Source organism: Podarcis filfolensis (assembly GCF_964270895.1).
Source record: "Podarcis filfolensis genome assembly, chromosome: W".
In the NCBI taxonomy this organism is placed as follows: domain Eukaryota; kingdom Metazoa; phylum Chordata; class Lepidosauria; order Squamata; family Lacertidae; genus Podarcis; species Podarcis filfolensis.
In genome coordinates this window covers 12011335-12034789 of record NC_139619.1, presented here as the reverse complement: position 1 = coordinate 12034789, position 23455 = coordinate 12011335, and the positions used below count along the sequence as shown (strand labels likewise).

General features: G+C 45.2%; 1 protein-coding gene across 1 annotated transcript in view; it reads left to right on the top strand.

The window, feature by feature from the left end:
* LOC310753762 (inositol polyphosphate 5-phosphatase OCRL-like) overlaps positions 1 to 23455 on the top strand; it is a gene marked incomplete at both ends in the record, with an annotated part of 295851 nt that overhangs the window by 40893 nt on the left and 231503 nt on the right. Inside the window, 3 exon segments of the mRNA XM_083595105.1 lie at positions 16756 to 16889; positions 16892 to 16941; positions 17465 to 17549. Of these exon segments, the coding sequence (XP_083451231.1) occupies positions 16756 to 16889; positions 16892 to 16941; positions 17465 to 17549 (269 nt within the window).

Genomic DNA, 23455 nt, shown 5'->3' with positions numbered 1-23455 from the left:
AGTCAAAAAAAGAGGAGTGGTGATCTATGCAAAGGAAAGACTGCTGCCGAAATTAATTTTTAAAGATGACCAAGGAAGATATTTGGCAATTGAAATTCAAGTCCAAGGAGAAAAATTTTTGATTGTAGGAATTTATGCACCGAATGAGGGGAAATCTGAATTTTTTAAGAAGTTGCATGAGATTTTGTTGGACTATATGGATTATAACCTAATTTTGATGGGAGACATGAATGGAGTAGAATCAACTAATATGGACAAAGCACAAAGACAGGTAGTTACTAAAGATGGAAGACTACCAAAAACTTTCTTTGAAATGACTGACAATATGGACTTGGTTGATATCTGGAGAACAAAAAACCCTCTTGAGAGAGAGGGAACCTTCTTTTCTGAAGCCAAAATGACATGGACTAGAATTGACCAAATATGGGTTACTAGAGGAATGGCTCCAAAGATTAAAAAAGTTGAAATCTGCCCAAAAACTTGCTCCGACCATAATGCCGTAAAGATGGAGATGAAGCAAATAACAGCTGGCTCCTTCAGATGGAGGATGAATGACACCTTATTTAGAGATGAAGAAGTATACAAAAAGGCCCAAAAAACTTTGAGAGACTATTTTGAAATAAATATGAAGACTAATGTTGAAAAAAGAGTAATCTGGGACGCAAGCAAAGCCGTTATGCGAGGATTCTTGATACAACAAAATGCAATAAAGACGAGAAGCCAAAATGAGAAGAAAGATAAGATTCTGGAAAAGATAAAAGAAGGAGAAAGGAAATTAAGATCAAAACCAAAGTCTCATGAGATTTTGAGAGAAATCAAGTTATACCAAACACAATATATGGAATTGACGAACCAAGAAGTAGAATGGAAAATCAAACAAATGAGACAAAAGACTTTTGAATCAGCAGATAAATGTGGTAAACTGTTGGCTTGGCAAATGAGGAAAAGACAAAAACTGAATACGGTGACAAATTTAGAAGTGGAAGGAAAGAACATCTACAATCCAATTGAGATTAGAAATTGCTTCCAGAGATATTTTAAACAACTATATTCACAAGGGCCGCAGAAAGAACTGGACATAGAACAATTTCTTGAGAAAAACGGATTAAAGAAAATCTCTTATGAAAGTAAAATAGTTTTGAACCAGAAAATAACTGAACAGAAAATAGAAGGTGCCATTCAAAATATGCAATTGGGAGGGAGCCATTCAAAATATGCAATTGGGAAAATCTCCAGGACCAGATGGATTGACCTCCAGATATTACAAAGCATTGAAAGAATGGCTTATACAACCGTTGAAGGAGGTCTGTAATGAAATTTTAGAGGGGAAGAAGGCACCCGAATCGTGGAAAGAAGCGTATATTACACTTATACCAAAATCAGAGACTGAGAAGAATCAGATTAAGAACTACCGCCCTATATCATTACTTAATGTGGATTACAAAATTTTTGCAGACATTTTGGCAAAAAGATTGAAAAGGGTTTTGGTGGGAGAGATTCATAAAGACCAGGCGGGCTTTCTTCCAGGAAGACATTTATCTGACAATGTGAGAAACATAATAGATATTATGGAATTATTAGAAGTCAATATTAATACTAAGGCAGTATTAATATTTGTGGATGCGGAGAAAGCCTTTAACAATATCTCTTGGAGCTTTATGAAAAAGAATCTTGAAGGGATGGGGGTAGGCCAAGGTTTTGAGAATGGTATAGGTGCAATTTATTCTGAACAAAAAGCAAAATTGATTGTAAATAATGTGGTTACTGAAGAATTTGCTATTGAAAAAGGGACACGACAGGGGTGCCCAATATCCCCATTACTTTTTATATCTGTCTTGGAGGTTTCATGATCAGAGGGGACCAGCTGGTTAAAGGGATTCAGGTCGGAGCTAAACAATACAAATTGAGAGCGTTCGCAGATGATATAGTATTAACTTTACAAGAGCCAGACACTAGTACGAAAAGAGTTTTAGAGCTAATACAAATATTTGGTCAAGTAGCAGGTTTTAAGTTGAATAAACAGAAAACGAAAGTACTGGACAAAAATCTAACAGTTGCTGAAAGAGAGAAGTTTCATAGTGAAACTGGTTTAATGGTAGCAAATAAAGTGAAATACCTGGGGATTAATTTGACATCTAAGAATGTGAACTTATTTAAAGACAATTATGAGAAATGTTGGACAGAAGTTAAGAAAGATTTAGAAATATGGTGAAATTTGAGACTTTCCTTGTTAGGCCGAATTGCTGTTATTAAGATGAATGTTTTGCCAAGAATATTGTTTTTGTTTCAAACATTGCAGATTGTGGATAAAATGGATTGTTTCAAGAGGTGGCAGAAAGATATATCTAGATTTGTCTGGCAGGGCAAAAAGCCCAGAATAAAATTTAAGATACTAACTGATGCAAAAGAAAGAGGGGGGTTTGCCCTGCCGGACTTAAAATTGTATTATGAATCAGCGGCTTTTTGCTGGCTGAAAAACTGGCTGCTTCTTGAAAACACAGACATTTTGGATCTGGAAGGGTTCAATAACAGGTTTGGCTGGCATGCATATATATGGTATGACAAGGTTAAAATTCACCAAGGTTTCAAAAACCATATTGTCAGGAAAGCACTATATAATGTTTGGATTCGGTATAAAGATTTGTTGGAAAACAAAACCCCTAGGTGGTTGTCACCAATGGAAGCTAAGGAAGTGAAAAAACTTAATATGGAATCTAAATGGCCAAAATATTGGGAAATTATAGAACATGAGGAGGGAAAAGTGAAATTGCAGCGCTATGAGAAACTGAAGTCAAAAGTAAGAGACTGGCTTCATTACTACCAGATAAATGAAGTTTTTAAACAGGACAGGAAAATTGGTTTCCAGGTGGAGAGATCAAAAGTAGAAACAGAACTGTTGGAACCCAATACTAAGAATTTGTCAAGAATGTATAACTTGCTGTTGAAATGGAATACACAGGATGAGACGGTTAAATCAGCTATGATTAAATGGGCACAAGACATTGGTCATGACATTATGTTTGCTGACTGGGAACAGTTATGGACTACCGGTATAAAGTTTACGGCATGTAATGCCTTAAGAGAGAACATTATGAAAATGATTTATAGGTGGTACATGACCCCAGTCAAGCTTGCAAAAATCTATCATACGCCCAATAATAAATGCTGGAAATGTAATGAAACTGAAGGTACTTTCTACCACCTTTGGTGGACGTGCCCAAGGATGAAGGCCTTCTGGGAAATGATCTATAATGAAATTAAGAAGGTACTTAAGTGTACCTTTCACAAGAAACCAGAGGCCTTTCTCCTGGGCATGGTGGGCCAATTGGTGACAAGGAAAGATAGGACGTTCTTTATGTATGCTACAACAGCAGCAAGAGTTCTTTTAGCAAAGTATTGGAAGACACAAGAACTACCCACGCTGGAAGAGTGGCAGACGAAGGTGATAGACTATATGGGACTGGCTGAGATGACTGGCAGAATCCGTGACCAAGGGAAAGAGACGGTGGAAGAAGATTGGAAGAAATTTAAAGTTTATCTTAAGAACTGTTGTAAAATTAATGAGTGCTAAAATGTCATGGGTAATGTAAAACAGAATTGCAGTGATAAATAATTGGGTAAGAGGAAAAAGATTAGAAACTGAATTATAAGTATTGAAATTAGGGGTTGCTGGAAAAGTTTAAAACAGGGATGCAGAAAAGGGAGGTATGGGGAAGTCGTTGAAATAAGGTTTAAGAAAAAGAGGTTAAGAAATTATACGTGTTTATATGTTTGTTTGTTTATGTGTTGTTAGTTGTTAGTTGTATTGTATTCTATTATATGTTGGAAAATCAATAAAAATTTATTTAAAAAAAACAAAAAACAAAATATGCAATTGGGTAAATCTCCGGGACCGGATGGGTTGACTTCCAGATATTATAAAGCTTTGAAGCAGTGGCTAATACAACCTTTGAAGGAAGTCTGCAATGAAATTTTGGAGGGGGAAAGGGCACCTGAATCGTGGAAAGAGGCTTTTATTACACTTATACCGAAGACAGAGACTGAAAAGACTCAACTTAAGAACTACCGCCCTATTTCTTTACTAAATGTGGATTACAAAATCTTTGCTGACATTTTGGCTATGAGATTTAAAAAAGTTTTGATGGAGGAGATTCATAGAGACCAAGCGGGATTTCTCCCGAGAAGACATATGTCAGACAATGTAAGGAATATAATTGATATTTTGGAAAAGTTAGAAGTCAACATAAACACTAAAGCAGTTTTGATATTTGTGGACGCGGAGAAAGCCTTTGACAATATTTCTTGGAGTTTTATGAAGAAGAATCTTCAGGGGATGGGGGTAGGCCAAGGATTTGAAAACGGTATAGGTGCAATATATTCTGAACAAAAAGCAAAGCTAATTGTTAACAATGTGGTTACAGAAGAATTTAAGATAGAAAAAGGGACACGTCAGGGGTGCCCAATCTCCCCATTACTTTTTATATCAGTCCTGGAGGTTTTGCTGAACATGATTAGAAGGGATCAGCTGGTTAAAGGGGTACAGGTCGGAGCTAAACAATACAAATTGAAAGCATTTGCAGATGACTTGGTACTTACATTACAAGAGCCAGAATCTAGTACTAAAAGGGTTTTGGAACTAATACAAGAGTTCGGTCAAGTAGCAGGATTTAAATTGAATAAGTCAAAAACTAAGGTATTAGAGAAAAACTTAACAGCTATTGAAAAAGAGAGGTTTCAGAATGAGATAGGTTTAACTGTGGTTAAGAAAGTCAAATATTTGGGCATTAACATGACAGCTAAAAATGTGAACTTATTTAAAGATAATTATGAGAAAGACTCTCCTCCCTGGAAGGGAGGGGAGTTTTTGTGGGCGGGAGCCCGAGCCCCGCCTACCTCCCTCACCTGGCTGGCGCCCGCCCCCGCCGGTGGGCAACCAACCAGGTGACACCGGGGGGGCGTTCCTTCAGCATACTATATGCTGCGGCGCCAGCCCCCTCCTCGGCCTCATTCACCTTTGTCCCGTCACGAGTCAGGATTGCTTGCTGTCCGCTGCTCCTGCCTCCACGTGGTTACGGGGTTTCAGAGGAAAGAAGACCGACTTTCAGGGAAGTTCGCTTTGCTTTCCCCTTTTTCTCTCCAGTCTGTGGGCTTGCTGTTTGCGTTTTGTGTGCTGGCTGTGTGTGCGTGCTTGTGCGCTTGTGGTGGTTTTTTTTTGTGCTTTTGTGCCTGCTGTGTGCTTGTTTACGTTGGCTGTGCGGCTGTTGGTGTGAGAGTGTTATACTGGCGGATCGCTTCCGTGGGTGGTAGCCGGTACCCAGGTTCTTTGCAGGGATCGTTTCTGTCCTTTTCCCAGGGTAGGCTGCAGAACCGGCAGCGGAAGTCAGGAATCCGCCGTACACCTTAACTGCAGGCGGATCGGGGCTTCAGGGGCTTAAAGTCACCTTTGTGGGGGGAGCCTGTCTGGGACACATCGTGTGCCCGCTTCGCAAGGTCCTAGCTCCGCCAGGGGTGCCGGTTGCCAGCTTCCCGGCTTCTCCTTTCTGGGTCTAGGCACAGCCTGCGACGGCAGGAACCCCCCCCCTTTTTTCACCATCCTCTTGATCGCTTCGCCCAGCGGAGGTGCCTTTCGCGTTCTATTAACCTGAAACGCGCTGAGAGGTGGTGCTAGCGAATATATCGGAAGAGGGGAGGTTTCGTTGGCATCTGGGGCTGTTATATCCGTGGCTCGTAATTTTTAAAACCTTCTCCTTTTACGCGCGCCTGCTTCACCCATCCCAGAGGCCACCCCCCCCGGTTTCTCTCTACCCCGTTCATTTTATTTTCACTGTTCTCTCTCCCTCCGCTGTTCGTTTGATTGCTTCTACCCCCCCCCCCATTCCCTGGACCTATTGCGCTGCGGCTGGACAGAGGTTCCCTTAATTTTGCTTTAGAACTGCTGTTGTAGGGACATTTACGCGTAGTTTGGTCAGGGCTCCCTTCAACCGCGCTTTAAAAAACTGCTCTAGAAAAGGGCATTGGTGTGGGCAGCCCTTGTGCCTTCATCAAATCTCCAGCTTGTAATTCTTTTTAAAGGGACGTTGTTTGTAGCTGGGCTTTACTAGGCTGCGGGAGCTTATTTTCACTGCCTGTGCTTCGTTCAAAACAGCGGGGTTCTCAGCTTCATTCCCCCTCCCCCGCTTTGGGTACAGCAGCTTGCATTTGTTTGTGAGCGGCTCATATTGTTGCCATAGTAGCGCTATTGTGCTGCTGGCCAGCAGGAGACAAAGGCAGCTAACGAGCGATAGATTAAGGCCAGCTCTGGTATTGCCAAGCTTTTGTTGCGTGGGTGCCTGGCAACAGAGCTATTGTTGTCTTCCTGGTTTTAGAACGAGTGGAAGCCTTACAGCGGTGAGGAGCCAGTGTTTATTTTGCCTCGCTTGTTTTGCTGCAGCTTCAAGTTCCTGTTTCCCTGGGTATTACCCATTAAGAGGGAGGGGCTGGATCTTCCTTGCCGCTGATTGATTTACTTCGGGCTGTACAGCTGGGGGGTCTAGCAGTGGGACAATTGATTCTTTGGTGCAGTGAAATTATCATTTAAGAAGTGTTTTATTATATTTGATTTAACAGCACAGCGACAGCATAATTGATATAGTATCATAAGCTGAAGCAGATTGTTTTCATAGCACCTATTAAGTAGCATTAATAATATCCAGTTCTGCACAAGCGGGTTTAGCGGCTTCATCTCATTTGGTGAACTCAGGCTTAAGCTTAACGGTTTTGATTAATTAGATTAACAGTGAGTTAATTTGAATATCGCAGGCAATTTATTATACACAATAGTGTCCAGAATCTAATATTAAGCATCACTAGCTGTCCACAGTAATAATAGCGATAAATTGGTAATAAACTAACTAAATTGATAATAATATAATAAATTCATTAATTAATTCATAACAATAATGATACTAATAATTAATTAAATAAATAGAATAAATAAATAATAGGAATCAAACAAATAAATATTAGTTTGAACTAACTAAATTAATAATAATATAAGAAATTCATTAATTAATTATAACAATAATAGTAATAATAATTAATTGAATAAATAGAATAATCAAATAATAATAATAAGCAAATAATTAAATAAATAAAGTTATTAATAATAATAATAATAATAATAAATAAATAAATAAATAAATAAATAAATAAATAAATAAAAATAAATAAAATAAATAAACAAACAAACATATAAATAAATAAGTAAAAAAAAAAATTCTGCAGATTCAGTAACCTCAATTAACAAGCAGCGGTTGCGTTTTGTACGAGGTGAAATTCATGGCTTCTAAGAGAAAGCGCGCGCCTCAGCAGGCACGCAGCGCAGCTCGGGACACACCTCGCAGACAGCGGGACAGAGGTCATAATCAGAAACCCATCTCGCATTTCCTCAACCCATTTAGGTCATTCATAGATGATTATGAACAACGTTTTCCTGAAGATAATTCCAGCCCTTCCTCGTCTCCCGACGTCATCCCCGATACGCAGGTGGTGCCGGAGAGTCCGCGTTCCTCTCAACGGGATGAACTACCTGGTACCTCCGCCGCCCTCTTCAGTGATTCTCAATTGGCGAGGGCGGGTGCAAATTTTAGGTCAGAACCAGTCCGGACCAGGTCCCAAGCTAAGTCGTCTGCATCCACCTCCCGCGCTCGGGGGGGGGGGGGAGGCGACTTCTAAGTCTGTTCGCATGAATAACCTTGTCGCTTCTAGTTCTTCCAGTCGTTTGCAGGACAAGCGGCCCAGGGCGCGGGTGCAAGAATCAGCTTCTTCATCCGTATCGGAGGATGAGCAGCAGGAGCCGGAGGAGGTCGCCACCGAGGAGGCTCCCAGCGCAGTGCTTACCGAGAAGCCATCGGGAAAAAGGCGAGAGAAGAAAGAACACATTTGTAAGAAGAGCAAATCAAGGAAGAGTGACACGGACGAGGAATCAGGTACCTCTTCGTCAGAGTATGATAGCGATGCCTCCCTGGGCTCCTACTGGGGTAAAGGAGAGGACGTATCTGGTCTTCCTGACTGGGCTCTCTCAAGGAGGGCCAATTCCCACCGTAAAAAGTTCGGCGGGACCCAGGAGTGGAAGGATGGGGCGTTAGTGAAAGATTTAACCACTTCCACTTACTCAACTTCAGACGTGATCCCAGGTGATCATCTTTCCCCTAAGATGAGGGCAAAGATCTTGAATGGGGAGTTTGTTGATATGTTCAAGTTGGTTCCCCCAGCAGAGGAGCTAGGTAGAGGTGAAAAGAGACCATCACATGGGAAGCGCAAGAGCAGGTACCCCTCCGTGCCCCGGACATTCGAGAACTGGCTTGACGGTTACCAGGCTTTCATGGGGACAATTGTAGCTGCCTATCCTAAGAGAGCCGTTCACTTAGTGGCTTACCTTTCACATATTCGTACGGCATGTGCCCTCTCTGGGGAAGCAGCCGCCATAAGCTACGATAAGAAGTTTCGCAGGAAAGCTTCTAGGGTTCCGTTAGCGCGCTGGGATCAGATCGAAAATGGCATCTGGTCGGTGGCAGTGGGTCCTTACGTAGACAGAAAGCCGGTCGAGCCATATCGTGCGACCAGGGCCGACTTAAAGAGAGATTTCAGAAGAAAAGTATGCTGGGAGTACAATAGAGGGTCGTGCCAGAGGCCTTCATGTAAATTCCCTCATGAATGCGAGAGATGCGCCGGGGCCCACCCGGTGGCGACCTGCTTTAAAGGGGGGAAACAGCCCTTTCGGGGGGGCCAGGGGTTCCACCATTCCAGTTCCAGAGGAGCCCCCGCAGCCGGGAACAGGAGATGAGAATTTTTGACGATTGGCTTACTCCCCTATCAAACTAGCCCCTCTTTCCGACCTTTTGGCCGTCTACCCTGACAAAGTGGCAGCCTCCTACCTCCGCGAGGGTTTTTCCAACGGCTTTCGGATCCCGGTAGCGGGTACCTTAATAGCAAAAGATTCCCCCAACCAAAAGTCTGTTAGGGAGAGGCCTGAGATTGCCGAAAGAAAGATAGCCAAAGAAGTGGGCGCAGGCAGGGTAGCGGGTCCATTTGTAACCCCTCCTATTCCCAAGTTACACATTTCACTGTTAGGCATCGTCCCTAAGAAGACTCCCGGGGAATTTAGGCTCATTCACAATCTTTCTTATCCGAAGGGCGGGTCAGTGAATGACGCCATCCCTCCAGAATTATGCACAGTAAAATACGCCACCTTTGACCAGGCAGTTAAATTAATAAGGAATTTCGGCCCTGGGGCGCTGCTAGCGAAGTGCGATATAGAATCAGCCTTCCGCCTTTTGCCAGTGCACCCCGATGATTTTTGGTTGCTGGGTTTCAAATTCCAGGTGAGATTTTACGTTGACAAGGCCATGCCAATGGGTTGTTCAGTAGCCTGTTCGGCGTTCGAAACATTCAGCACCTTTTTGGACTGGGCCTTACGTTTTAGGACCAATGCCTTGGGGGTCACACACTATCTTGATGATTTTCTTTTCGTGGGAAAGCCCAACACTGGTGAATGTGCCTCCTTGCTTGGGGCCTTCTCAGCGCTGACCCAGGAGCTGGGTGTTCCCCTCGCAGCCGATAAGACTGAAGGCCCCGCTACATGCCTCACTTACCTGGGCATAGAATTAGACACAATCGCGCAATCATCCAGACTCCCGAAGGAAAAAATTGACGCCCTCACGGAGGTAATCCGAACTACCCTTATGCTACGGAAGATCACCCTTAGGCAAATTCAATCCCTTCTGGGTCACTTTAATTTCGCTTGCAGAGTGGTTTCCCCCGGACGCCCCTTCTGCGCCCGACTGGCCAGGCTCTCAGTTGGGCTTAAACACCCACACCACAGGGTTCGGCTGCCCAAGTCAGTTAAAGCGGATTTAGACGTCTGGTTATCATTTCTGGAAAACTACAATGGGGTGTCCCTTTGGCAGGATGTCCTTAACCTGTCTTCGGATTTCCAGGTTCAGTCGGATGCAGCAGGGTCCCTGGGCTTTGGCGTGTACTTTAAGGGTTGATGGTGTGCTCAACTGTGGCCAGCCGGGTGGCGTGGCGAGGCCATCACCCGGGATCTCACTTTTCTCGAGTTTTTCCCAATAGTAGTTGCCGTTCATATCTGGACTGAGGAGTTTCGAGATCGCCGGGTGTGCTACAGAACCGACAATCAGGCGGTGGTGAACATCCTGGCTAGGCAGTCATCGCGATCTGCAAGGGTTTCCTCCCTTCTGCGGGCGTTCGTTCTCCGATGCCTTGAGTACAACATAATTTTTTCAGCCAAATTTGTTCAAGGGATTAAGAACGATATAGCTGATGCTTTGTCTCGCTTTCAGATGTCCCGCTTCCGGTCGCTTGCCCCTGGAGCACAACTGTTGCCCGAACCCTTTCCGGAGCACCTGTGGAACACTGGAGACGCAAAGTGATCAAGGGAGTATTAGCGTCTGTCGCACCTTCCACCCTCAGGTCTTATAAGAAGGCCTGGTGCGACTTCCAGAGCTTCAGGTCTGGGGTATCGGGACTTTCACCTAGCGTGCCACCCACAACCGACGACGTGCTGCAATACCTTTCTCATCTAGATGATTTAGGCCGTGCCCCCAAAACGTTGAAGATACATGTAGCCGCCATCAGCTTCTTCGCCAAAGCCATGTTCTCCTTTGATCCGTGCAGTGATTTCCTGGTCCGCAGGGCCGTCGAGGGTTGGGGCAGGTTGCGACCCCCGAGGGCCGAGGGCTGTAAGCCGATCTCTTACGGGTTACTATCTCAGATCCGTACAAAGCTTAGGTCAATTTGTTGGTCCAAGTTCGAGGCCCGCCTCTTTTCCGCGGCGTATGCCATCGCCTTTTTTGGAGCATTAAGAGTGGGCGAAGTTGTGGTCGAGGTTAGCGGTAGTGGGGCTACGCGCGGTCTCCTTATGGAAGACGTGCAGTTGTCCGAGTCAGGTATGACGGTACGGATACGTCAGTCCAAAACTGATCAGGCCGGTAGGGGTGTCTTGGTTAAACTTACAGCGTCTGCGCAACAGGGCCCATGCCCGGTCAAGGACACTAGACGATACCTCTGCCTCAAGCCACCCGGCCCGGGTCCGCTCCTGGTGCATGCGGACGGGTCTCCTTTACTGAGGCATCAGTTCACGAGGGTACTCCGCAAAGCCATCGACAGCTGTGGTCTACCGGCACAGGATTATGCTGCTCACTCATTCAGGATTGGCGCTGCTACAACGGCAGCGCGGTTGGGTCTGCCGGCTGACAGGATCAAGGAAATGGGCCGGTGGAGATCCAACGCTTATAAGGGTTATATTCGCTAGTATGCGCTCTTCTATGCTACCCTACTTACCGGTTTTCTCTTTCCTTTCATTCCCAGCTGTCTTCGGGAGAAGTGTGTGGATCTGCAGCCATAGCATAGTCCATTGGGCCCGCGTCCGGGCGGTCAGCTCCGGCCTCACAGCTAATCTTGGTTTGCCACCGGGAGTTCGAGTTTCCTGGTTTTCGAGACGAGGCATGCGTTGGGAGGAACTCATGCCATTGCTTGTGCAGAAAGTAGCCACGTTCGGTTCCCCCGATGCCATTATCATTCAGCTAGGGGAGAATGACCTGGTGGACAAAGGAAGTGCGGATGTGTCGTGGCACATAAAGAGAGACTTGGATGCGATTGCTGCCTTGTGCCCCAGGACAACGGTGTTCTGGTCTTCCTTCTTGAAGAGGCTTGTTTGGCACGGCGCGCATAGTTGTATGGCCATGGAAAAAACCAGGAAACTCGTAAATCGGGCGGTGGCCCGTTGGGTGCGCTTCATGTATGGCCAAGTCATTTATCATGACCGTATCCGGATTGGCGACCAAGCCTTATACCGGAATGATGGTGTGCATTTATCAGACCTGGGGAATGACATTTGGTTAGATAGCGTCATCAGGAGTATTTGGGATTGGTTGCAGCCGTGAGGGTATTGGCGGCGAGCCTCTTGGGCTCGGGTGGCGGTTAGGCATTGGATATATGTGTTGTGGTGTAGAAGAGCTAGGTGTGGCCATCGCCTATGCCTTCAATATGTTGGGTATTCCGTTAAAGGAATCCGGCGGTCGTGTGTTCTGTCCGATGCCTGCTTGGCGGGAGGCCATGGCACGACCCTCGGTGACGTCAGGGGAGAGCCTATAGTTGGATGAGCATCAACAGGCTCCACCTACTGGTGAATAAACCCATCCGTTTTAGACATCCAATGCCTAAGCCAATACCTTTTCACTGCTGTAACCAATAAAGTTGTGGCCTTTTCTTGCCCATTAACCTTATATCTCGTGTCCTTGTGTATTCATTTCACATCGCGGGGGTTGGGTCCTCGAACCACAAATGTTGGATAGAAGTGAAAAAAGATTTAGAAATCTGGTCAAATTTGAAGCTCTCCTTGTCTGGTCGGATTGCAGTTATAAAGATGAATGTATTGCCTAGAATGCTGTTTTTGTTCCAAACATTGCAAATCGTCGATAAGATGGACTGTTTCAAGAAGTGGCAGAAAGATATTTCTAAATTTGTCTGGCAGGGCAAGAAACCCAGAATAAAATTTAAGATTTTAACTGATGCAAAGGAAAGGGGGAGATTTGCCCTGCCAGACTTCAAACTATACTATGAATCGGCAGCTTTCTGCTGGTTGAAGGACTGGCTGCTTCTTGAGAATACAGACATTTTGGATTTAGAAGGTTTTAATAATATTTTTTGGATGGCATGCATATTTGTGGTATGACAAGGTGAAAGCTCATAAGGCCTTTAAAAATCATATTGTCAGGAAAGCATTATATAATGTCTGGATAAGATATAAAGACTTGTTGGAAAATAAAACTCCAAGGTGGTTGTCCCCAATGGAGGCAAAGGCTGTGAAAAGGCTCAATATGGAGTCCAAATGGCTGAAATATTGGGAAATCTTGGAACAAGAAGGTGACAAACAGAAATTGCAGAGATTTGAGAAACTAAAAGATAAAGTGCAAGACTTGCTTCATTATTATCAAATATTGGAGGTTTATAAGTTGGACAGGAAAATTGGCTTCCAGGTGGAAAAATCAAAATTGGAAACAGAATTGTTAGAACCCAATACTAAAAATCTGTCAAAAATGTATAACTTGCTGTTGAAATGGAATACGCAGGATGAAACGGTGAAGTCAGCCATGATTAAGTGGGCACAAGATATCGGTCATAACATCATGTTTGCTGACTGGGAAAAGTTGTGGACCACCGGTTTGAAATCTACGGCATGTAATGCCTTAAGAGAGAATATTATGAAAATGATCTATAGGTGGTACATGACCCCAGTTAAGCTTGCAAAAATTTACCATTTGCCTGATAATAAATGTTGGAAATGTAAAGAAAATGAAGGTACATTCTTTCATCTTTGGTGGACGTGCCCAAGGATTAAGGCTTTTTGGGAGATGATCTATAATGAACTGAAAAAGGTACTTAAGTACACTTTCCCTAAGAAACCAGAGGCCTTTCTTTTGGGCATGTCCAGCCAATTGGTGCCAAAGAAGGATAGAACTTTTTTTATGTACGCTACAACAGCAGCAAGAATACTCCTCGCAAAGTATTGGAAGACACAAGACCTACCCACTCTGGAAGAATGGCAGATTAAGGTGATAGACTATATGGGACTGGCAGAAATGACTGGCAGAATCCGGGACCAGGGGAGAGAGACAGCGGAAGAAGACTGGAAGAAATTTAAGGACTATCTTAAGAAATATTGTAAAATTATTGAATGTTAGAATGACGCTGGTTTAGAATTTATGTGGTTTTCAGCTGTAATGGATAAGTAAAAGAAAAAGAAAGGTCAAAATTTGAATGAGAATGAAGGGGAAGGATTTGTTGAATCAAATAAATTAGAAATTGGAATACAGAAAGGGGAGGTATGAGGAAGTCGGGGAAGTAAGTTATAAGAAAATAAGGGATTGAAAGTATACTTGTTCTTTTTTTGTTTGTGTGTATTTTTCTTTTTTTTCTTTTTGTTTTTTCTTGTATTGTTCTGTTTTTATATAATTTTTGAAACTTTAATAAAAAAATTTTTTTTAAAAAAAATTGGGACAGTATACGGGCCCCCCCATTGCTCTACAGCTTGACCCCGCAGTACGACCGGTCAGGCTCAAGGCCCGCTGGGTCCCGTTCGCCCTGAAACCCCGTATAGACGAGGAATTGGACCGACTCGTGGAGCAAGGAGTGCTGGAGCCGGTGCCTAATGCCCCCTAGGAAACCCCAATCGTCACACCCGTCAAGCCTAATGGTTCGGTCCACATCTGCGCAGACTACAAATGTACCATAAACAAGGCCCTCACGGCTCATGCATACCCAGTGCCAGTGGTCAGCCATGTCCTTGCTACCCTGGCTGGGTCGAAAATTTTTGGCAAGCTGGACCTGGCCCAAGCATATCAACAGCTGCCAGTAGATGAGGCCACAGCAGAGGCACAGACGATTGTGACGCACAGAGGAGCGTTCAGGGTAAAGCGGCTGCAATTCGGTGTCAGCGTGGCACCAGGCATATTCCAGAATCTAATGGACTCTCTCCTTAAAGGGATTCCTGGTGTCACCCCCTTCTTCGATGATGTGTTGATTGCCGGGCCCACACCCGAGGAGTTTGAGGACCGCCTCCGCACCGTTCTGCACCGTTTCCAGACGGCGGGTCTCAAGGTGAAGCGGGAAAAATGTCTACTAGGAGTGCCTCAGGTGGACTTTCTGGGATTTATGGTGGACGCAGAAGGGGTCCACCCGACTGGGGACAAGGTACGGGCCATTTGTGATGCCCCAGCACCCAAGAACAAGACTGAACTTCAGGCCTTCTTGGGACTATTGAACTTTTACCATTCCTTCCTTCCCCACAAGGCGGCGGTAGTGGAGCCCCTACACAGACTCCTGGACAAGCGGGCCCCTTGGGTGTGGGGCCAGCGCCAGGAGGCCGCATTCCAGGCAGTCAAGGACTTGCTTGTCTCAAACTCGGTCTTGGCACACTTCGCCGAGAGGCTGCCGGTGGTGCTAGCATGCGACGCCTCACCCTATGGCATTGGCGCTGTCCTGGGACACCAACTCCCGGATGGAAGAGAGGTACCGGTGGCACACTTTTCCCAGACACTCAAGGCAACCGAGCGGAACTACTCGCAAATCGACAAGGAGGGTCTGGCAATCGTGAAGGGAGTAAAAAAATTCCATGATTTCTTGTACGGGCGGCCCTTCACCGTGGTGACTGACCACAAGCCGTTGCTTGGCTTGTTTGCCCCCGAAAAGCAGACCCCCCAAGTGCTGTCTCTTCGCGTCCTCAGGTGGTCAGTTTTCCTTGCCAGCTACCAGTATGCACTGATTCACTGCCCTGGGAAGGCGATGGGCCATGCGGACGCCCTCAGCAGGCTACCACTACCGGAAACAGGCCCCGACCCAGCACCTGCACAAGAGGTTATGAGCCTGGAGCTGCTTCCCGAGCGCCCCATTCAGGCACAAGAAGTTGCACACCATTCCAAGAAAGATAGGGTCATCTCCCGGGTCCTGGACTGGGTGTGGAGGGGATGGCCCAGCAGCAGCCCCGGGCCAGAATTCGCCGGCTACACAACCCGCAAACATGAACTGTCGGCCCACAAGGGGTGCCTGTTATGGGGAAGCAGGGTCGTTGTTCCCCAGCCCCTCCGCAAAAGGGTCCTCACAGCCCTACACGAGACACACCCAGGGGTAGTAAGAATGAAGGCCCTTGCCAGGAGTTACGTGTGGTGGCCGGGGATCGACGGAGAGATACAGGCCTTGCAATCAGATTGGACCGCCTTCACCCCGATAGAGCTCAGGATGAGGAAGTGGTGGGGGAAGGCAGGAACCCCCGGACCTTCGAGGCCCAGGACCCAGTGTATGCAAAGAATTTTGGAGCAGGCCCTGCATGGGTACCCGCCACAGTCACCAGGGTCACTGGCCCCGTGTCGTACGAGGTGCTAACAGATGGGGGGCAATGCTGGCGCCGCCACTGCGACCAGATACGGCGACGATTCCCGGGAGAAAACCAGGAGGAGGAGGACAGGTCAGAGGAGTCCCAAGGGAACAGTGGGGCAGTGAGGCCCATAGAGCAGCAGGGGCAAGCAGGAGAGGCAGAATCAGTAAATACAGAGAGGACCCGTGAGGCCGAAAGGACACTGGAACCAGAACCACGACTGAGCGAGACGGTTGCGCCAGACCATACAGCCCCATCACAGCCAGCATCCTTGGAACACGAGCCAGAACCTGAACCCCAGACCAGGGAACACCCCAGGCCGCAACGCACACGTAGGCCGCCGGCGTACCTTGAGGACTATGAATGCGACCTCCCGGGCAGGACTGGAACTTAGAGGGGAGGGGTGTTATGTACTGAGTTGAATGGGATCCAAACTGCAGCAGTCTGATTGGTCCTAGAACAATAGGATTCAGAATGCAGCAGTCTGATTGGTCCTAGAACAATGCAGCAGTCTGATTGGTTGGCAGGAACCACCCAATCATGCTCCAGATAGAAGTGAATCCACAACCTGATTGGCTTACAGTAGAATTCCGGAATTAGCCAATCATGTGCAGCCCATTGTGTAAATAATGTATATAAAGCAGATACCTTGAGGGGACTTTCATTCATTCCTCCTCACCACTATGAGCTGAATAAAGAGCATGAAATCACTTTGCGACTCTGAGTATATTTCAGTTTAGCTAGTGATATATCACCGTGTTGAAAGCCAGCTATTGCCCAGCCCTAGTTGTGGCCTCAGAGGGCAAGACTTGTCCACCCAGCTGGAGCAAGGAAAGAATGCATACAGGCACACATTCTGTCAGGCTCTCATGCCAGTCCCACTTGTCATTGGACCTCCAGGAGAAGCAGTTTCTGGATATCGTACCCCAGGATGGTGATGACTCCACTGAGCGGCCAAGGAGATCTGGCTTTTGGTGGACCACCTCTTCAAGAATGCCTGCCACCAGGTGAGCTGAGGGGGACGGTACCATTGAAAGGATGGGTGTGGGCTGGAATCCAGTACCAGTTTTGGGGTGTGTAGGTTCCAAACGCCACAATTGATTTATATCTTAGCTACCGACTCGCTCTTACAAGCTCCTGCTGTGAGTATAGTGGCACCTTGGTGGAGCGGCAGCGGGTGGGACATCCAGCATATACTATTCCTTAGAGCGGCTCAGAAGAACCCAAGTGTTCCCAACCATTCTCTGTCTATCCCTAGCAAAGCGGCTCTCTGAGACTGGCCACTAGAAGAAGCGGGGAATGATTTCACTCTCCCATTGCCCCAAATCAGGAGAAGGGTAGTAGGAATGCTACTGTGGAAAGCAGGCGGGATACAATTCTCAGCCCTTGTGCCAGCTCTCTTGGTGATGGGCTTCTCTCCATTGTGGCATTCCTCGACCTCACATTATGCACCCCAGGGCTGGATTGTTCTTCATGCTATCCAGGATGTACCTCATCCCTTCCGAACGCATGGGTGATACTCTGCATCAGGAGGACCTCTTCCAGACCCCGGGGACGCAGGACGAGCTGCAGGAGAGAATTGAGTGCCTGGACACCAGCATTCCCGAGACGATCCGTATCCTCTTTGGGGGACATTGTTGGGGAGCAGGGCTGCTTGGTGGTTTTCTTTCGCTCTTGGCTGGAGTGGACCTCACTTTTATATACCTGGTGGCTTAGGTTCCTAGGCCACCCCACCCTTAAGGCTCTGGGACACAGCACAATGAAATGCCCACAGTCAAGTCCAGTCATGGATCCAAACAGCTTCACAGCTTTAACCCCCATTTGAAAACAGCAGCCTGGCTAGATAGAGCAGAGGTGGGGAATCTTGACAGGCCCGCAGGCCCCACATCTAGCATCTTACGTGGTGTCAGGTGTGGAGACAGGTAAAGACACGGCTGCAAAGGAGCTTCAAGGGTGCGTTCAATTGTTCTTTGGCAAGCAGGGTTTCTTGACCGCACTTTTGGAGTTGACCACTAGTATTTGTTGTTTGGATTGAAACCATGCCTGCAGAAGGACATTTCCTCGGCAGATCAGCTTCGCAGGCAGCTTTGTCAAGAGGGGAGGTGTGGGATAATTACAGTGGGGTGGCTCAGTTGGTAGAGCGTGACACTCTTAATCTCAGGGCTGCGGGTTCAAAATGTGGGGTAATAAGCAAAGGATTTTAGGTATACTACAAACAACAAGACCGCCCATAAAATGTATGCTATTGCCATGCCAAAATGAGAGAAAATTAGTTGGAGGGAGGCAAGGGATGGGGCCACGGACCCCTGATTGGGAATAACGGAACTAGATGGTCCTCGGTGTCCCTTCCAACTCCACAATTCTATGATCCTGTGTCTTAAACACAAATCTTGAGGAATAGTTTGTTTGTGTGTGTGTGTGTTTCTGTTTGAACTTTCCCAGCCTTAGCTTTATTCTGATTTGCGCTTGCGTCCCTACTCCCCATGTGTAGAATTGCTATACCTTTGGGTTTTCCTGGACATTCAAGCGTTTCCCGCATGGACACTTGTTTCCAACGGCCAAATCCCGGCGGATGGCAACCCTACCCAATTGTGCCAGATTGCCTGGCATACATTACAAGCATCTAGTCACATAGATTCTCCAGAATCCCGGGGCTAGCCCACCTGACGGGAAGAGTCCGCGACCAGAAGGAGGAGGAATACCAGGAAGAATGGACAAAATTCAAAGATTATTTAGCTGAATATGTCAAGATAACCTAACTGGAAAAGCTTGCAAATATAAGATAGGTTTAGGATTTAAATATGTAAGGATAGGAATTAAGATGTTTCAAGCTAGATTAGAAAGAATGAAAGATGTGGGCACAAGATGTTGGACACAACATTATGTTTGCTGACTGGGAACAGTTATGGACCACAGGTATGAAATTTACGGCATGTAATGCCTTAAGAGAGAATATTATGAAAATGATATACAGGTGGTACATGACCCCAGTCAAGCTTGCAAAAATATATCATTTGCCCGATAATAAATGCTGGAAATGTAAGGAGGTTGAAGGTACATTCTTTCACCTTTGGTGGACGTGCCCAAAGATTAAGGCTTTCTGGGAAATGATTTATAATGAAATGTAAAAGGTATTTAAGTATACCTTCTTGAAAAAACCAGAGGCTTTTCTCTTGGGAATAGTCGGCCATTTGGTGCCAAAGAAGGACACAACTTTTTTTATGTATGCTACAACGGCAGCAAGAATACTTATAGCAAAGCACTGGAAGACTCAAGATCTACCCACTCTGGAAGAATGGCAGATGAAGTTGATTGACTGTATGGGACTGGCAGAAATGACCGGCAGAATCCGCGACCAGGGAGAAGAGTCGGCAGAAGAAGATTGGAAGAAATTTAAGGACTATTTACAGAAATACTACAAAATTAATGAACTCTGAAAAGATGTTGGATTGAACTTTTGTGGTCTCTAGCTGTTATGATAAAGATAATAGGGATTAAAATTGTTTAAGTCATAAAATTTAAAAAGTTGAGTGGAAAATAAGGTGTTACTTTAAAAGGAATGTTAAGAGATTAGGATTTGCTGGATTAACAAATTGAACTAGAAAACAAGAAGGGGAGGTATGAGGAAGTCAAAGAAACATGTTATTGAAAAATTGTTACTGAAATTGACTTGTTTTTAATATTTTTCTTTTTCTTTTTGTGTTTGTATAAAATTGGAAAATCTAATAAACATTTATATAAAAAAAAAGAATGAAAGATGTGATCAAGTTAATTTTTTTTTTTTTTTTGAGAAGATTGATTTTGGAAAACTGTTAAAATGAAATACAATGAAATTCAACCAGGGGGATTTGAGGAAGTCACTTAACAATGTTATCAAGATTGGTTTAATTACAATTAGGATGTTTGTTTGTTTGTTTGTTTGTCTTAATTTTTTTTTGGAAAATTAATTAAAAAAACTGAAAAGAAACCACCATAGATTATCCAGAATCCCAAGCAGCGACATTGTGAAACTTTCATAGGAATAAAAGGTAGGGGGGAAGGAGGCACAATGTCAAGCAAGCAACAGAATAAACCCGAGCAGTGTGGGTCTGAAACCGGCCCCTGAATCTCTTGCTGCCCACTCTGCCCTTCTGACAGTAACATTTTTTTGCTTGCTGAATGGCTGTGTGCAATGAGACCTCAGTCACTGAAGAAGGGTGCTGGCCCAGTGGTAGAAGTATGTGCTTGGCATGCAGGCGATCCAGAAATCAATTCAAGCCCAAAATTCCAGTTCTCATGTTTTCTGTATACATGGCTAATTTAAAGGGGAATAGCATGGTGCCTTCCACAGAGTCAGACCATTGAGCCGCCTAACTCCTTAAGGGAGGACCAGAGCTCGCTGGTGATGCAGGTCCCAGAACAGTCTCTAGCATCTCCAGGTGAAACTGAAAACATCACCTGCCTGGAACCTTGTAGAGCCACTGCCAATCAGTACAGACAGTGCTGAGTTAGGTAGCTATGATCCATCCACCATCACCATTTGCCCGAAGCAAAGGCACATCGCTGGTCCAAATCTTTGAAAGAAGTTCCCTGCTCACCAAGCCACCTGCCCTCCTTTATGCATTGCCGATCGCTTATCAAAGGGATCCTCACTGCAAGTCTCATCAAGGCAGACAGCTTGATGAAATCATGGTGCCCTTTCTTACAAAATGCTAACAGGGACAATGGCACCAGTTGCCCTCTGGACTCACAGGGTGCAGCTGATTTTGGAGCCATCAATTGTACACATTTGGAATGGCCCTTGAGAAATGATGGTCTGCCTATATTGAGCAGCTTACCACCTTGTTGTTTGTTAAAATCTTGAATAAAAAGCATGCTTAAAATAAAACAGGAAAGATGAAATTTTGCTGGCTTCTTGGGAAAAGAATAATGCCTCATTATTTGTATCTGCTTTTAAATGTTGTTTCTCTTCTCTTTGTCATGAGTTTTACTGGGTCTGTGGTCATTTTAAGTTGCTTACCTTCACTAAAATGTATAAATCTACTCGACTGGAAACTTTTATTATCCAAATTCAAACCCACTTTGGATAGCAAAATTCCTGGAGTGGGGAGGAGGGTTCAATGTTCTAATAGATTAGATATGGACAGTCCTTCAGTACAGCAAAACTTGACACTTTGAAACCTTTGAGTCCTTTCCAAAAGGACTTCACCCACTATTTAGGGGGGAAGTATGTCAGAACTGACCACCTGCAGTACTGATTCCACATTCTTGGACTCCTAATCTTACACGTAAATTAGAGCTGGAACCATCTCAGGCCCTATGGCTCTTGAAATGACCATGACCTATTGAGCAAAACCACAGAATCCACCTCTCTGGTGACTAAACCCCACTTGCTTTTACAAAATAAATTAACAACAGAGGAAAATCATGGAAGAAATAAAATGGCTTTTGAAATTAACAAAGGCCTTTTATCCACATGTATTACGGGACATGTTCAAAGCGCCCCTAAGGAGAAATTCTGTAAGCAAAGGTAGCAGGCTTTGAAAAGCTTATGCAGATACACAAGGACACATTGCTAAAAGAAACAAAGGGATTTGGAGGGACCATGAGTGAACAGGTAGTACCAGAATGTACAGAATTGTACCTAGAAAAAGGTTACAACTGGATTACCTTTTTGTAAACAAAAGCAACAACAACCCCCAAAATAAAACTTGGAAGCAGCAGGACTCCTTAGGAACTCTTCAAAAAACAAAACACAAAACTGCATATCCCTACCTAGTCACCAAATGTGAGGGGAAACGTAAGCCAGCATCTTACACTGCTTTAAATGATAGCCAGATTCTGCATTTTTTTACCACACCAGAAGTAAAAGCACGGGGCATTAATAAGTTTTTGAAAAATCATGCACTTCATTTGTAGGCAAGGGAAAGCTTTCTGAAATGTACAAAATCTTACTAAGACACACAATCTGTTGAAATGACCAAGCAGCGGACGAGATTCGGGGACAGTGGTGTGCCGCCTGGGGAAATGTTCCTTTCCATTCACCTTAAGCAAAGATGTGGTGACCTTCTGCATCCATAAATAACTTTCAGAAATGTATTTCATTACGTCCCAAAGCTTCTCAATGGGCTACTGTTATGTACTGAAGTTCTCACCCTGGGCCTGTAGATAGTTATGCAAATGAAGGATTGAAAAGTGACGTTCAGTGACTGGATAGTTTTGTATGCAAATGAAGGATCGAAAAGTGACGTTCAGTGATTGGATAGTTTTAGAAAATGGCAACAGTTGCATTGCTCTGGAGCTCTATATAAGCAGGCTGACTGAGCTCCTCAGCCTAGTTCTGTTCTGGCATCTGAATAAAGAAGAGCTGTTTAAAGAATCGCTGTGTCGTCTGACATGTTCGCCCACAACTTAACAGCTACCAAATGGCATTTCTTTCTATTTTGGATGAAACTGGGGAAGCAGCTTTAGAAGAAGGGGTTGCTGACATTCACTGGCCTGGAAAACACCTGATGCCAATATGATGGCAAATTGTGGGTGGTGCATTGATGGAGAAACTAAGGCAACAAATGGGGACATGACGCCACCGGTGTTCTAAAGATACATTTCATGTAAAGATTATGATGGGCTTCTTCAAATGCCCATAGCCTCTTACAAGCAGAGGTTTTAGATCAATTTTCTGTAAACCTCTGTCATAAATAGTTGTCACTGAAAATACGACCCAACAATGCAATGCTGGACTCATCCCTCCCGTCAGCGTGCCTGGAAAGCCCGGGTCCCAGTAGTTTCCACCTTACTCTGCTCCTTTCTCTGTGAAAGCCTGCTCTTTAGCTTTCACATCGGAGCAAACCTCAACCCACCCCCTCCCAAAGAAACCTTTTTTATGAGCCCCCCTACTCTGCGTGTGCTTGAAGCTAACTGCTTTCTTTGGCTCCTGTCTCAATGTGCAGAAATTGAGCACATGAATTTTCCAGCATCGGGAGTTTCCCCCAAGACAGTGTTGAGATCAGGCGTGTTTGTGTGGCTCCACACTTGCAATTCTTGGGGCTTTGGGTAAGAGGAGTGCATGCACTTGCAGCAAGACATAGCTAGCTAGCTAGCTAGACAGTTTACCTCCCTTTCCTACAGTTTAAATTTCTGCATGCCATCTGCTGTTGTGGAACAAGTCATCCCCATGATCCCTCTAGCCCAGTGTTCTCTAGGGCGGCCCACAGAAGCTCTCAAGAGTTTCAGACAAAACATTTGTTCACTTCAGCATATAGCAGTCAAAAGAAATGTATTCTCTAGAAGGTCACAGGCTCCCCTGTCTTTGGGGTAGAGGTTTGACGTCTGAGACTAGATCTGCAGGACTCTCAAACATTTCACTCTGTAGAGATGAGTAGTTGGCACCGTCCGAGTATAGGAGGAGGGGGGTGGGGGTGGAATACAGGGCTGAGAAATAGAAGAATGCGTTCAATCTGCTACACAAAGCCAGAGCCAATTATGAAGATTGACCAGTTGCTTATAGATCAAATGCATGGATCATGCAGCTGCAAAGAGGTC